We start from the raw sequence: 13,799 nt of genomic DNA, 5'->3' as shown, positions 1-13,799 counted from the left end.
AATCATGCATAAAAGAGATCAAAGAAACTCAAATACTTTCATGGATATAAAAAGATAGATCTGATCATAAACTCAAAGTTCATCCGATCCCAACAAACACACCGCAAAAAGAGTTACAACATATAGATCTCCAAGAGACCATTGTATTGAGAATCAAATGAGAGAGAGGAAGTCATCTGGCTACTAACTATGGACCAGAAGGTCTACAAAGAACTACTCACGCATCATCGGAGAGGCACCAATGGAGGTGGTGAACCCCATCTGTGATGGTGTCTAGATTGGATCTGGTGGTTCTGGACTCTACGGCGGCTGGAATTGATTTTCGTCGACTCCCCTAGGGTTTCTAGAATATTGGGTATTTATAGAGCAAAGAGGCGGTCCGGGGGGCACCCGAGGTGGGCACAACCCACCAGGGCACGCCTGGGCCTCCTGGCGCGCCCTGGTGGGTTGTGCTCTCCTCAGAGTACCCCCCAGGAGCAGCCTTGGCCCATTAGGTCTCTTCTGGTCCGTAAAAAATCTCCGTAAAGTTTCATGGCATTTGGATTCCGTTTGGTATTAATTTTCTACGGTGTAAAAACATGCAAAAATAGCAACTGGCACTTGGCACTATGTCAATAGGTTAGTACAAAAAGTGATATAAAATGACTATAAAATGATTATAAAACATCCAAGATTGATAATATAACAGCATGGAACAATCAAAAATTATAGATACGTTGGAGGCGTATCAGCTACCACCGTCTATCAGGATCTGAGAGAAGCGGCAGGCCCACCTCTTTATTGAGAAGGTCGAGTCCAATACAATGGCGTAGGCTCCTAGCGATGGCATCACAGTCGGGTGGTCAGCACGGCTCTAGCTGATGGGCCTCTCGGACCAGTGCATGAACTCTGGGGCTTCTGAGATGACAGCGTTCACCTCTCGGTGTTGCTGATGCCGGTTGTGCTCATCGTCGGCCACGCTGGTGAAGACGACGTAGGCCCCATGCTCTTCGGGGAACTCATCTTGGATGGCGCCGACTGGACGGGGAGTCGGCGCTGGAGGAGGTGGCAGCGTCAGGCCGGTTGCTGGAGGCGGCAGGCCTTCGCCCTTGGCAATCCGGGTGAGCCAGTGGTACTTCTGGGTGGTGTGGTTGGATGGCTTCGCGCCGCTGTGGAACTTGCAGGGATCATCAAGGGTTTGCTCGAAGAAGAAGGAGGGAAACCAAGTGGGCTTCCCGCCTTTCTAACGCTTGGGGTCAGGCTGTCCCTCTGGCTGCTGGTCTTCAACTGCTGCCACCTGCCGGCTGGTGGAAGCCGACTGCGGGGCCTTGCGCTTGTTGTCGTTCGGCTGCTGGCGCCAACTGGAGTCACCAGCCTGCGTCTGAGGAGTCAGGGGGAGCACTTTCCCAGACGTGTCTACTCGGAGCTCCGACTTCATGGAGGAGTCAGCTGTGGCGTACTTCTTCGCTATGATCAGCATCTCGTCGAGCGTAGCCGGCTCGTCGCAGAGGAGCTTGTGCTTGAGCAGGGTGCCCTCTCTGCACCCAACTGTGAAGTACTCTATGGCCTGCACCTCGTGCACCCCTTCGCAGGAGTTGCCCAGTTCAGCCCAGCGCGTTATGTAGTCGCGGGTGGACTCGGTAGGGTCTTGGACGCACATGGAGAGCTGGCGAGGCTTGGGCGATCACTTGTAGGTGTTGGTGAAGTTGCGGATGAAGACATCAGCGAAGTCCAGCCAGCTGTTCACACTATAGGGTTTGAGGTTGTTCAGCCATGTCCGGGTCGTGCCCTAGAGCATGAGCGGAGCATACTTCACGGCAATGTGCTTGTTGCCGTTTGCTATGTTGACGGTGGTGGAGTAGTCGACCAGCCAGTCCACCAGCTTCACGGAGCCATTGTACTTGGCAGTGTCCCGAGGGAGCGAGAACTCTTTGGAGAAGGGCTCGTCGCGAATGCGGGGGCTGAAACAAGGCGGGCCGATTGCATCTTCCTCTTCCATTGCCAGGGATCGAGCCAGTCGGTCGATCCGGTGGCGGGCGTCATTCTCTCTGACTCCTTCACGGGGGCCTAGCCGGCCTCCAAGAGTCGGATGCTCAACAGGCGGCAGGGAGGCGTGCCTCTCCCTACGAGGGGGAGGCGGACAATCACCCCGCCGTTCAACTGCTCATGAGCGGCCGTCTTTGTCGCACTCAATTTTGATGCGTGTGCGGCTGCAGCTAGCAACCGACTCTTGGTCGCGTCGATCGCGAGCGTCGCCTGTTGGGGACCGGGAGGTCACCCCATGCTCACGGCAGGGGAGATGGTTCTCAGCTTGCACACCGGGTTCCACCATGGAGCGGCCGGCTTCTTGTTGCATGGTGGCCGCGTCGAGGATCTGCTGGAGGCGCGCCGTCATGCAGCGATGCTCGTTGCCCTCTAGGTGATCTAGTTCATCTGCTGCCGCCTGGGCGGCATGCAAGTTCTCCATCGAGGTGGCGTAGACTGGGCGATCGGCCCCTAGCATGCTGGCGACTGTCGCGCCAAACTGCCGAACAGTGCCCACCCGGCTAGGTTCGGCAGCAGCCGGCGTGCTGCACACAGCGCGGTCGATCTCGCGCTGGTAGGCTTCAGTGAGGTGCCTCATGGCTGCCAACTTGTTGGCGCTGTCGAGGAGTGAGACGCGGAATGTTTCCAGCATCGCTCCATCGGCGTTTTCCGCCACCTGCACGGACAAGCCCCGCATTGCCGTCTGTAGCGGGTCATGGCCAGCCCCGTCGGAGGCTCCGTCATGGCCAATGACCAGCACCTCTGTGACGGTGCTGGCACTGGCGTCGCTAACCACAGGAGGGAGCGGGTCGTCGATGATCACCACGTTGCTGGGGAAGGCATCGGGGGACGCCACGTCGAAGTCGATGAGCATTGGGTCGGTGGAGCCAACAGACTCCACGTCGGAGGCACGCTCGTTGGCGATGTGTAGCTTTCCAAGGAGGTCGACGAGGCAGCTCTCGGAGCTGGCTGCTCCCGCGTCGGGCGCAGGCTCGTCGGAGAGGTGGATCCCGCCGATCAGATCAGCGAGACAGCTTGCCACGCAAGCGGTTTACGCGTCGCGCAGTGCGTCGATGCAAACGCCATCAGGCGTGCTGGGCTGGCTGCGCTCGCCGGGAAGGAAAAGGGTTCCCATCCAGAACGTGTTTCCGGACGACGGTGCACCTTGCCCCATGGTAGGCGCCAAATGTCGGGGATATCTAGCGACATATGCCAGGGGGTGGCTTATCATGGAGGGGGCAAGAGTACGTCGCCGGGGTCTAGAAGCGGGAGTGAGAGTGACCTCGAATGCCTAAAAGGTTTACCTAGGTTCGGGGCTCTCCATGGAGATAACACCCCTAGTCCTGCTCTGCGGGGTCTCTGCATGATGACTATCGTCAATAGAGTAGCTACAAGTGTGCTCCTTGAGCTGTTTTGCTAGAGGACGAAGAAGGGCAAGGCTAGCCTCTACTTCTCTCTATGTGTGTGTATGCTGGCTAGGGTTCAGAAACCTTTGCATGGGTGAGCCTGGTGGGTTTATATAGGCCTACCCCCTAGGGGTACAATGGTAATAAAGCCGGAGTAGGTGTCGGTGTAAAAACCGGCGGATCTCGGGAAGGGGGTCCCGAACTGTGCGTCTAAGGTCGATGGTAACAGGAGACAAGGGACACGATGTTTACCTAGGTTCGGGCCCTCTTGTTGGAGGTAATACCCTACGTCCTTCTTGATTGATCTTGATGAGTATGAAGAATACAAGAGTTGATCTACCACGAGATCATTGTAGCTAAACCCTAGAAGTCTAGCTTGTATGATTATGATTGTCTCTACGGACTAAACCCTCCAGTTTATATAGACACCGGAGGGCCCTAGGGTTGTACAAAGTCGGTTTACCAAGGAAGGAATCTACATATCCGAACGCCAAGCTTGCAATCCACGCAAAGGAGAGTCCCATCTGGACACGGGAGGAAGTCTTCTATCTTGTATCTTCATGGCCCAATAGTCCGACCAATGTCACATAGGCCGAATGCCCAAGGACCCCTTAATCCAGGACTCCCTCAGTGGCCACTGAACCAGGCTTCAATGACGATGTGTCTGGCCCGCAGATTGTCTTTGGCATTGCAAGGCGGATTCCTCCTCCGAATACTTCCAAAACAACCTTTGGACACAGAGAACGTGTCCAGCTCTGCAAAACGAGTACCGCACACACACACAGAGAGTATAATACTTTACGAGTCCAATCTATTGACAACCTTTGTAGCGTGACATCACGTCGCTGTCCGGTCATTATTTCGAACTGTTTCTTAGCCTCTCGCTCCATGTTTCTAATGCGGTTTTATTGGCATGTCTTGTCGAAGTAGAGATCGTGTCCCCTTATTGCGGGATTCTCATCAATACGGGCTTGGGTAATCCAACCGCGCCGTCTGCACGACCCTTAGGGAATAGGCGAGTTTTAAGGTGAGTGGGGAGGCCCTTGATATTCGCAGCCTTTATAAAGGGATAAGGATTTCACCTTTTCACCCACGCCCTCTTCCTCTCTGCCCATCCATTCTCGAGCTCCAGCGCCCAAGCTTCCATCCTTTCCACCCCAAAAAAGCACTCCAGCCATGTCCGGATCTGGAGCGCAGGGCAAGTGGATGGTTTCCTCCGTCAAGGAGAAGAACATCACCAAGCTTCGGAAGGCTGGGTACTTAGCCCAGGAAATTGCCCACCAGCTTCCAGCAAGGGGGCAGATCATCCCCACCCCGGAGCCCCATGAGAGGGTGGTATTCATCCCCCACTTTGTCTGCAGATTGGGATTCCCTCTCCACCCATTCGTCCGCGGACTCATGTTCTACTACGGGCTGGATTTCCACGATCTGGCCCCCAACTCCTTCCTCAACATCTCGGCATTTATTGTAGTGTGTGAGGACTTCCTCCGCATCCCACCCCACTTCGGATTGTGGTTAAAGATCTTCAATGTGAAGGCGAAGGTGGTGGGCGGTCCACACAGCAGAGTGCGGAGGCGCCATGGTGAGCAAGATGCCCAACTTCTCATGGCCCAAAGGTTCCTTCGTGGAAACCATCAAAGGGTGGCAACAACAATGGTTCTACGTCACAGAGCCTCGCGATGCCACCTGGGCCGCGGCTCCCGAATTCCAGTCCAGCGCCCCGATGCGGCTCACCTCCTGGCTGGAGAAGGGCCTGGACTGGTCTTTGTCGGACAAGCTGACAGCGCTTTAGACGCGCATCAGGAGCATGGTAGACAAGAACATGAAGCTTGTCAATGTGATCCAGGTGATGCTTGTTCGCCGGATCCTTCCGTGCCAATGTCGGGCTTGCCATTTGTGGGAGTTCGATCCGCCGAGCACCAGACCTTGCAATAGTTCTTCGGCACAACGCACGAAGACATCTGGAAGGTGCTCTTTAAGGCCAACGAAATGTGGCCAGCGACAACCGAGGACCATGGGCATGACCTGGCCCATCACTCCAGTTCAGTAAGTTTTTCGCATTCCAAGATGTATCCTTTACTTGCATACTCAAGGAAGACGCCTAAGCTTCCCTATTTGTTTGTTCAGGGCTGGACAAAGAAGGTGGAGCGGATCTAGTGTCCGGCTCCGCTGCCCGAAGACCCAGCAGTCCCTCTTCAAACAAAGATGCTGGTTTCGGCGCCCTACCAAGCACCGGAGAAGAAGGCCAAGGAGACCAGGAGTGGTCTCCGCCATAAGGGCACTTCGAATGTGACGTCCAAAGATGCCAAGACCCACTCCTCCCACACCGATGACGACGAGGAGGAGGACGAAAGCAACTCTCCCCCGAAGGGGGAAGAAAGAAAAGGGCAGCCTCCACGCATCTGGAGGCAGAGGCGTCCAAGAAGGGGAAGGTCTCCCTCGCGGATAACTCCGCATGGGACAATGACAGCAACTCCAAGTGGCGCCCCAGGGATAAGCCCCTAGCCGAATCATAAGTACTCAAAGGCGCACACATATATCTAGCTCCTTTACTTCATGGTTTTAACATGTTGAATTATGCGCTGCAGTCCTGCTCTTTCCGACCTCCAGTGATCCTCATCTTCGGGGAATTCGCTGGATCCGAAGGTGATGGACAGCGGGTCCCTTCCGGCGGCCTCTTATCCCAAGGCCATGGATGACACGGAGGTGCTGTCCCGAAGCCCCCCCCCCAGGCCAGGGAGAGACGCGGGAGGCCATTAGGGTGACGCCAGAGGGTAAATCCTCGGCCGCCGGACACATGGGGGAGCAAATCCCCATGGAGACTGGCGATGGGGGCCATATCCAATCCAGCCCCCAGCCGAATACAATTCCGGAGACCTATACGGCTCCGAAATTCGGCAGGCAGCCTCCTTCGAAAGAAGGAGGTGCACCGATTGCACCGGTGACCTCTGTCCATCCAGAGGCACCGGATACTCTACTGGAAGCGCTGCGAAGTGCTTCCATTGTTGACTAACATCGTACCCTCATGGGTACGGTGGTTGACAGGATTCAGTCCGCAAAGAACAGAATGACCGAAGCCTGCACAAGACTTCTAACAGGCTTTGAGGTATGAAACGCAATTTATGCAAAAGGAATGCCATAGTATAGACAGTAGCCTCTGAGACACTGCCCGGTGTTCGAAAAGAAGAGCCGGACAAAGGATCAACTAGTTTTCGCAGGAGACTAACCATACGTGTCTATGTGAATAAGCATGCGTCTTTGCTAGCTGCGACCTCTCATGTTGCTGAGGTCTTCGGACTTAAGCGGAGTCTGCGGCGGACCGAGGAAGAGCTCGGCCGCGTGAAAAAACAGTTGGAGGACCATCAAGGTATGCAATGACCTTGTGTAGATTCAGAAAGGATGAATGATTTGTGTTGATCATACTGGCATGATATTTTGTAGGAGCGGCGACCGAGCTGGAGACCCTCAAGAAGGCACTAGTCGAAGCCCAGGAGAGAGCGACAAAGGAACAAGCCGCTCGCGAGAAACATGAGGCCAGGGTTGGTGAGGTCCAGCAGGAGCTCCAGGACGCCGTGAAGAAATGCGAGTCCTTGGAGTGCAATATTGCGGATCAAGAATCCGAACTTGCCAAGGCCCACCAAAGTGCACACGATGCCCGGGTTGAAGCCCAGGGCGCCCTCCAGGAAATCCAGGAGGCCAGAAAAATCATGGCTAGTGAGGCCTTTAATATGCAGAGCATGTATGTGAAGAAAAGGTTCCTCTTACTGACCCAGATTTGGAGTTCTCCAGGGGAGTTTATGGATCTACCGCGCAGTGTTGCCAATGCTGCGGAATTCTTCCGAGCCGAATAGGGGAGCTCGACGGAGAAGCTATTCTGGTTGCAATACCTTGCGCCAGAGCATCCGGTGCCCTTTAGCGATCAACTAAAACAGCTGATCGAACTACACAGGGTGGCCCAACTAGCCATGACGGATTTGATAATCCATTTATGGCCCGCCGACACCATACCCAGCAGCTACTTCGGGCTCGTGAAGCGGCTGGTCGGTGCCTGCGCTCGGCTTGATGCCATCAAGCGGTCGGTCTGCATTGAAGGTGCACGGATGGCCTTCGCCCGTGTCAAGGTGCAGTGGGCGAAGATGGATGCCGTCAAGCTCGCCACCGCGGGATAGCCCGCGGGCAAGGAGCACCGCACGCCCGAGTGGTATTTTGATGATGTCCTGAAGGGATCCCGCATTGTAGAGGGCCAGTGTTGAAAAGACATTATCTTTGAATGAAGTCATTCATGTTATCCCTTACTGTATTATGAAACAAAGTCTTATGTAATATAATGTTTTTTGTTTGAAAATTTTACCTCCTGTGCGGCCATTTTGTTAAATCTGAGAGTTGGCCAGTCGTCGTCTTCAGCCCCCACGTAGGTAGTACGGGGGTGTTCGGGATGAATCTAAACACTCTTGATCCAAGAGTTTGGTCCTTGAAGGAGGTGTTTAGCGCAATGAACCAGGCAATCGGACTATGTGGCTTTATCACCCTCACTTAGCCATAGGAGTTTGACAATAGAAATGTAGATGCAGCCCCTAGTTAGTATTTAATCCGGACTAGGGTGCTGTAGACACCAGATCAGGTAGAGGCCAATTCGTCACACAATGCGGAAAAAATTGCAAAAGATTTTTAACCTCCGAATAGCTGAACAGCTCTCGCTGTATCATGACAGTCAGTTTTCGACTTTCTCTACCGAGGTGTTTTCTTGGATAAACCAGAAACACAATCGCAGTAGTTCTCCCTTTACTACCCTAGACGATAGGACAGAACGTAAGGTAGCAAGCATAGGAGCCGGACGACCAAACTATTGACCAAAGACATGATTCGGAGCCAATGCATATAATGCTAAAATTCGGGGTGCCAAACTGTACTGTAAAAAGTGTTCGGACTTTGTTGCCGTAGTATGGAGCACAATGAAGCCCCTGGCGAATTAAAGCGTACCAAAGTGTACGGGTGTAATTGATAAGAATAGCGAAATAAAATGAAGGAGTAAGCTAGTGCCACATAAACTAGGCCGCAAACTGTTTCCATTATAATTTGATTAATACGTCAAAGCGTATTTGAACAAGTAGTGCAATAAGCAACCTGGCTATTTAACATGCCAAGACCAAGGGGGAGCTGCGTGCGGGTCCCGAAAGCGGGTAGAATGATCGTCAAGAAGAACATCTAGAGATCCCCCCACACGTCTGTGCTGCTTGCTGCCTTGGTATATCCGTCCATCAAAAGGGCTGATGATCAGGCCGTCGAGAGGGGTCTGTAAGGAAGAGACCAAAAAATGGTAGAAAGGAAAAGGAAAAGTATGTGTGGGAGCCATATGATGGACCACAATCAAGTTACGCCTCCGTCTATGCCCATGGTATTTTGAGTGTGTAGTTATGTATGTGTAGTACGTACGCCACCATTTGGTCGGGGCTGAGACGGAGGCCGAATTGCTAGTCGAGCTCCTAACGGGATGGACTGTCCTGCTGCAGAGTAGTCCAGATTCATTTGACAATGTTCGGGAGCTTGGCCGCCGAATTAAGGTTTTGCTTGATAAGGCCGCTCTGTACTTCTGCTGCTAGGGCCGCGGTCTGCTCCTCGGTATGGAGGGAGCGCTCCGTGTTTCCATTGACTATTATCACACCGCGTGGTCCGGCATCTTAAGTTTGAGATAAGCATAGTGTGGCACCGCATTGAATCGAGCAAATGCAGTTCGTCCAAGCAGTGCATGATAGCCAATGTGGAAGGGGACGATGTCAAAGATCAATTCTTTGCTTCGGAAGTTGTCCGGGGATCCGAAGACAACTTCCAATGTGATTGAACCCGTGCAGCGGGCCTCTACACCTGGTATTACTCCTTGAAAGGTAGTTTTTGTGGGCTTGATCCTTGATGGGTTGATGCCCATTTTGCGGGTTGTGTCCTGATAGACCAGGTTGAGGCTGCTGCCACCGTCCATGAGGACTCGTGTGTGGTGGAATCCATCAACAATTGGATCAAGGACCACTGCGGTTGAATCACCATGACGGATACCGGTCGGATGGTCCCTGCGATCGAAGCTGATCGGGCAGGACGACCATGGGTTGAATTTTGGGGCGACTGGCTCTATCGCATAGACGTCCCTGAGCGCATGTTTGCGCTCCCTCTTGGGGATATGGGTAACGTATATCATGTTCACCGTTTTTACCTGGGGGGACTTCTTCTGTCCCCCTGTGTTCGGTGGACAGGGCTCCTTGTCGTCATTCTCACTTTGCGACCCCTTCTCCTTATCTTCGGCATTTAACTTGCCGGCCTGTTTGAAGACCCAACAACTCCGGTGGGTATGATTGGCTAGTTTATCAAGGGTGTCGTGGATCAGACATGGGCGATCGAGTATGCGGTCCAAGTTGGAAGAGCCCGGATTGTTCCTTTTATATGGCTTCTTCCGCTGACCGGACTTGGAGCCACTGAATCCGGCATTGACTGCCGTGTCATCAGTATTGTCACCATTGTTTTGACGCTTATGCCTGTTGTGTCGGGGCTTGCCGTTGCTATTCTTGGCTTCGGAAGTGCCAGGTTCGCTTGCATTATTATTGCTACGGGCTAGCCAACTATCTTCGCCCGCACAAAAGTAGGTCATAAGTGCCGTGAGGGCCGCCATGGACTTTGGCTTTTCTTAGCCGAGGTGTCGGGCGAGCCATTCGTCATGGATGCTATGCTTAAAGGCCGCTAGGGCTTCGGCATCCGGGCAGTCAATGATCTGGTTCTTTTTAGTTAAGAACCTGGTCCAGGATTTCCTGGCTGACTCTCCGGGCTGTTGAACTATGTGGCTTAACTCATCGGCATCAGGAGGTCTGACGTATGTGCCTTGGAAGTTGTCACGGAAGGCGTCTTCCAGGTCCTCCCAGCTGCCAATAGAGTTTTCAGGCAGGCCGTTCAACCAGTGTCGAGTTGGTCCCTTGAGTTTTAGGGGGGGTATTTGATGGCATGAAGATCATCACCGCGGGCCATATGAATATGGAGAAGAAAGTCCTCAATCCATACCGCGGGTCTGTTGTTCCATCGTATGATTCGATATTCACCGGTTTGAACCCTTCTGGAAATTCATGTTCCATTACTTCATCAGTGAAGCAGAGGGGTGTGCGGCGCCTCTATATCGTACCAGGTCGCGACGTAGTTTGGATGGCGTCCGTCTGCGGCTTTCGGCCCGGACATGATTATTTTTGTCATGTTTGGCTTGATAGTCGTCGCGGTGCGTCGGGGTACACCCCCGCGATCCGTAGATTGATCTGGCCGGACCTGCTTTATTATTCAGGTCCTGCCGCAGGTCATATGTGTATCTCCGAGCTATTATGTCTCTACCTTTACGGTGAGATAGTATGGGCCGGTGTTCGGCTTGAGTTGCCGTTTTGTCCTGGCCACGTGGTGGTCGGTCGGCCACACTACGCGCGGCTGGTACGGGCTCAAGTGCCTCGTCGTCGAATTGAGATAGCAGTGTACGCTTCGGGTAACTTTTGGTTGGGCGCACGAGGCCATACTCCTCGGCTGCCAGGACATTAGTCCATCTGTCGTTGAGTAGATCTTGATCATCTTGAAGTTGTTGTTGTTTCTTTTTCAGGCTCCTTGTAGTGGCTATTAGCCGTTGCTTAAAGCGCTCCTGCTGGAGAGGTTCCTCGGGCACGATAAAGTCTTCGTCGCCGAGGCTCACCTCATCCTGGGAGGGTGGAAGGTAATTACTCTCCTCCGAGTCTTTGTTTGCAGCCTGTTCATCAGGGCTAACTTGCCCATCCTCCCAATCATCTTGTTCGACGAGGTTTTCTTGGTCTTCGGCATCGTCTGGAGTATTGTTCTCTCTCGTACCGGTATTGCTGTCTTTGCTGCGACGTGATTTAGAGCGGCACCATCGGCGTTTTGGTTGTATCTCGGGAGGTTTATCATCTACTGTATTTTTCTCATTATCGCTGTCACCCTCCTTGGGTGTATCCACCATGTACACGTCATACGAAGAGGTGGCCATCCAGCGTCCGGTAAACGGTGGGTTTTGGGGCTCCTCTTCTCCGGCATCGTCGTCCATACCGTCGATGTCTTCGGAGCCGTAATCGAGCATGTCATTTAAGTCCTTGACAGTGGCGATGAAGTGGGTGGTGGGTGGGGCGTAAAATTCCCCGTTCTCAGCCCCTAGTCCGGGATGGGCGTAGTTCGGACGTTGCTCCTTCGTAATGACAAGGGATCGCATCAAGTCCAGAGCCTCGCTTAAAGGCGAGGTTTGGCCAGGGAGAAGAGAGTCTGTGGAGTACGACGGGTAGGGGATTCCTCGGCCGAGCTCACACGACGCGGACTCCGAGAGTTTGGAGCCAGTGTCCGGGGAAGAGTCCGGCTTTGTGATGGTTGCCAGTGATACTGCTTCCTCCGGCTCTCCCTTATTGGGCTTAATGGCTGCAGATAGTCCAGCGGGTTTAGAAATCCCGTCTTCGGACCTGGCGACGCGCTCTGCCTCTAAGGTCAGAGCGGAGGTTGGGGTCATGAATCCTTGGAAGATCAAGTCTCTTGAGATGTCAGCGACATAATCCAAGTTTCCAAAACTAATCTGGTGACCTGGGGCGTAGCTGTCGATCTGCTCTAGATGGCCAAGCGAGTTGGCCCACAGTGCGAAGCTGCCGAACACAAAGATCTGACCGGGGAGGAAAATCTGCCCCAGGGCAGCACTGTTGTAGATGATTGATGGGGCCATTGAACCTTCTGGTGACGACACAATGGAACTCTCATTGAAAGCACCAATGTCGGTGTCAAAACCGGCAGTTCTCGGGTAGGGGGTCGCGAACTGTGCGTGTAAGGTCGATGGTAACAGGAGACAAGGGACACGGTTTTTACCCAGGTCCGGGCCCTCTTGATGGAGGTAATACCCTACGTCCTGCTTGATTGATCTTGACGAGTATGAAGATTACAAGAGTTGATCTACCACGAGGTCGTTGTAGCTAAACCCTAGAAGTCTAGACTGTATGATTATGCTTGTCTCTATAGGCTAAATCCTCCAGTTTATATAGACACCGGAGGGCCCGAGGGTTGTACAAAGTCGGTTTAAAAACGAAGGAATCTACATATCCGAACGCCAAGCTTGCCATCCATGCAAAGGAGAGTCCCATCCAGACACGGCAGGAAGTCTTCTATCTTGTATCATCATGGCCCAGTAGTCCAGCCCATGTCACACAGGCCGGATGCCCGAGGACCCCTTAATCTAGGACTCCCTCAGAAGGACCCGGTCGTCATTGTCTCTAGGCGCTGGCTTCTCCGCCGGCTGCTGGGGGCCGCCGCTTGGTGGGTCCCGCCAGCTGCCGCGAACTCGGCCGACAGGTAGGGCCTGTCGCCTGCGGGTCACATTGATTTCTTTATACTGTGGCCTCGCCCTTGATGGCGGAGGCTTTGTCGGGGGTGCATGGCTACAGTCTCGCCGCCTGGCGGGCGCTCACTGTAGCTACACCCCATCTCATAAGGTTAATGGCACGCAGACTCTGAGGGGAGGGAGGGCCGCCTGTTAGGAGTCGGCTCGCCCTCGACGCTGTCTGCTGGGGGTTCACCGCCTTCTGGTGGCTCGTGGACAGGTAGGGCCCGCCGCCTGTGGGCCGTACCGACCGCCCGTCATGGGAGCATGGCTACCTATGTCGTAGGTGATGTCATGGGCTGCGTGGCAACAGTGCCCCGCCGGGTGAGGGTTGTCCTCTTGGTACGCCCACACTATGGCCACGCTCTGCCCTAGATTCGGGGGTGGTAGGTTGTACTGTAGCCGCGCCCCATCTCATCGCAGTGAATGGGTGCAAACTTTGAGGAGGCATAGGGCCGCCTGCTGATACATCTCCAACGTATCTATAATTTTTTATTGTTCCATGCTATTATATATTCTGTTTTGGATGTTTAATGGGCTTATTTATACACTCTCATATTATTTTTGGGACTAACCTATTAACCGGAGGCCCAGCCCAAATTGCTTTTTTGCCTATTTCAGTGTTTCACAGAAAAAGAAAATCAAACGGAGTCCAAATGGAATGAAACCTTCAGGAGCGTGATTTTTGGAACAAACGTGATCCAGAGGACTTGGGGGGCACGCCTACCCACCTGGGCATGCCCTCCACCCTCGTGGGCCCCTCGTGGCTCCACCGACCTACTTCTTCCTCCTATATATACCTGCGTACCCCCAAACCATCGAGGAGCACCACGAAAACCTAATTCCACCACCGCAACCTTCTATACCTGTGAGATCCCATCTTGGGGCCTTTTTCGGCGCTCCGTCGGAGGGGGCATTGATCACGGATGGCTTCTACATCAACACCATAGCCTCTCCGAAGATGTGTGAGTAGTTTACCTCAGACCTTCGGGTCCATAGTTATTAGCTAGATGGCT

At 53.6% G+C, this 13,799-nt stretch overlaps 1 protein-coding gene across 1 annotated transcript; it reads left to right on the top strand.

Annotated features, from left to right (window-relative positions):
- Positions 1-6,435: 6,435 nt before the first annotated feature.
- LOC147979711 (uncharacterized) lies at positions 6,436-7,337 on the top strand. Its single transcript, XM_087515320.1, has 5 exons — positions 6,436-6,516; positions 6,660-6,777; positions 6,852-7,026; positions 7,061-7,124; positions 7,200-7,337. The coding sequence occupies exons 1-5, from the start codon at positions 6,436-6,438 to the stop codon at positions 7,335-7,337; spliced, it is 576 nt and encodes a 191-aa protein (XP_087371446.1).
- Positions 7,338-13,799: the final 6,462 nt, after the last annotated feature.

Source organism: Triticum urartu, chromosome 3A, assembly GCF_056163025.1.
Source record: "Triticum urartu cultivar PI428250 chromosome 3A, HENAU_Tu73, whole genome shotgun sequence".
Classification (NCBI taxonomy): domain Eukaryota; kingdom Viridiplantae; phylum Streptophyta; class Magnoliopsida; order Poales; family Poaceae; genus Triticum; species Triticum urartu.
This window is presented reverse-complemented; position numbering and strand designations above follow the sequence as displayed.

Bases quoted from the DNA above. Each gene is read 5' to 3' on its own strand.
- LOC147979711 (XM_087515320.1), top strand. From the start codon at position 6,436: ATGGGTACGGTGGTTGACAGGATTCAGTCCGCAAAGAACAGAATGACC. The intron at 6,517-6,659 runs GTATGAAACGCA...TATGTGAATAAG, and splicing joins GACTTCTAACAGGCTTTGAG to CATGCGTCTTTGCTAGCTGC. The intron at 7,125-7,199 runs GTGAGGCCTTTA...GGAGTTCTCCAG, and splicing joins GGCCAGAAAAATCATGGCTA to GGGAGTTTATGGATCTACCG.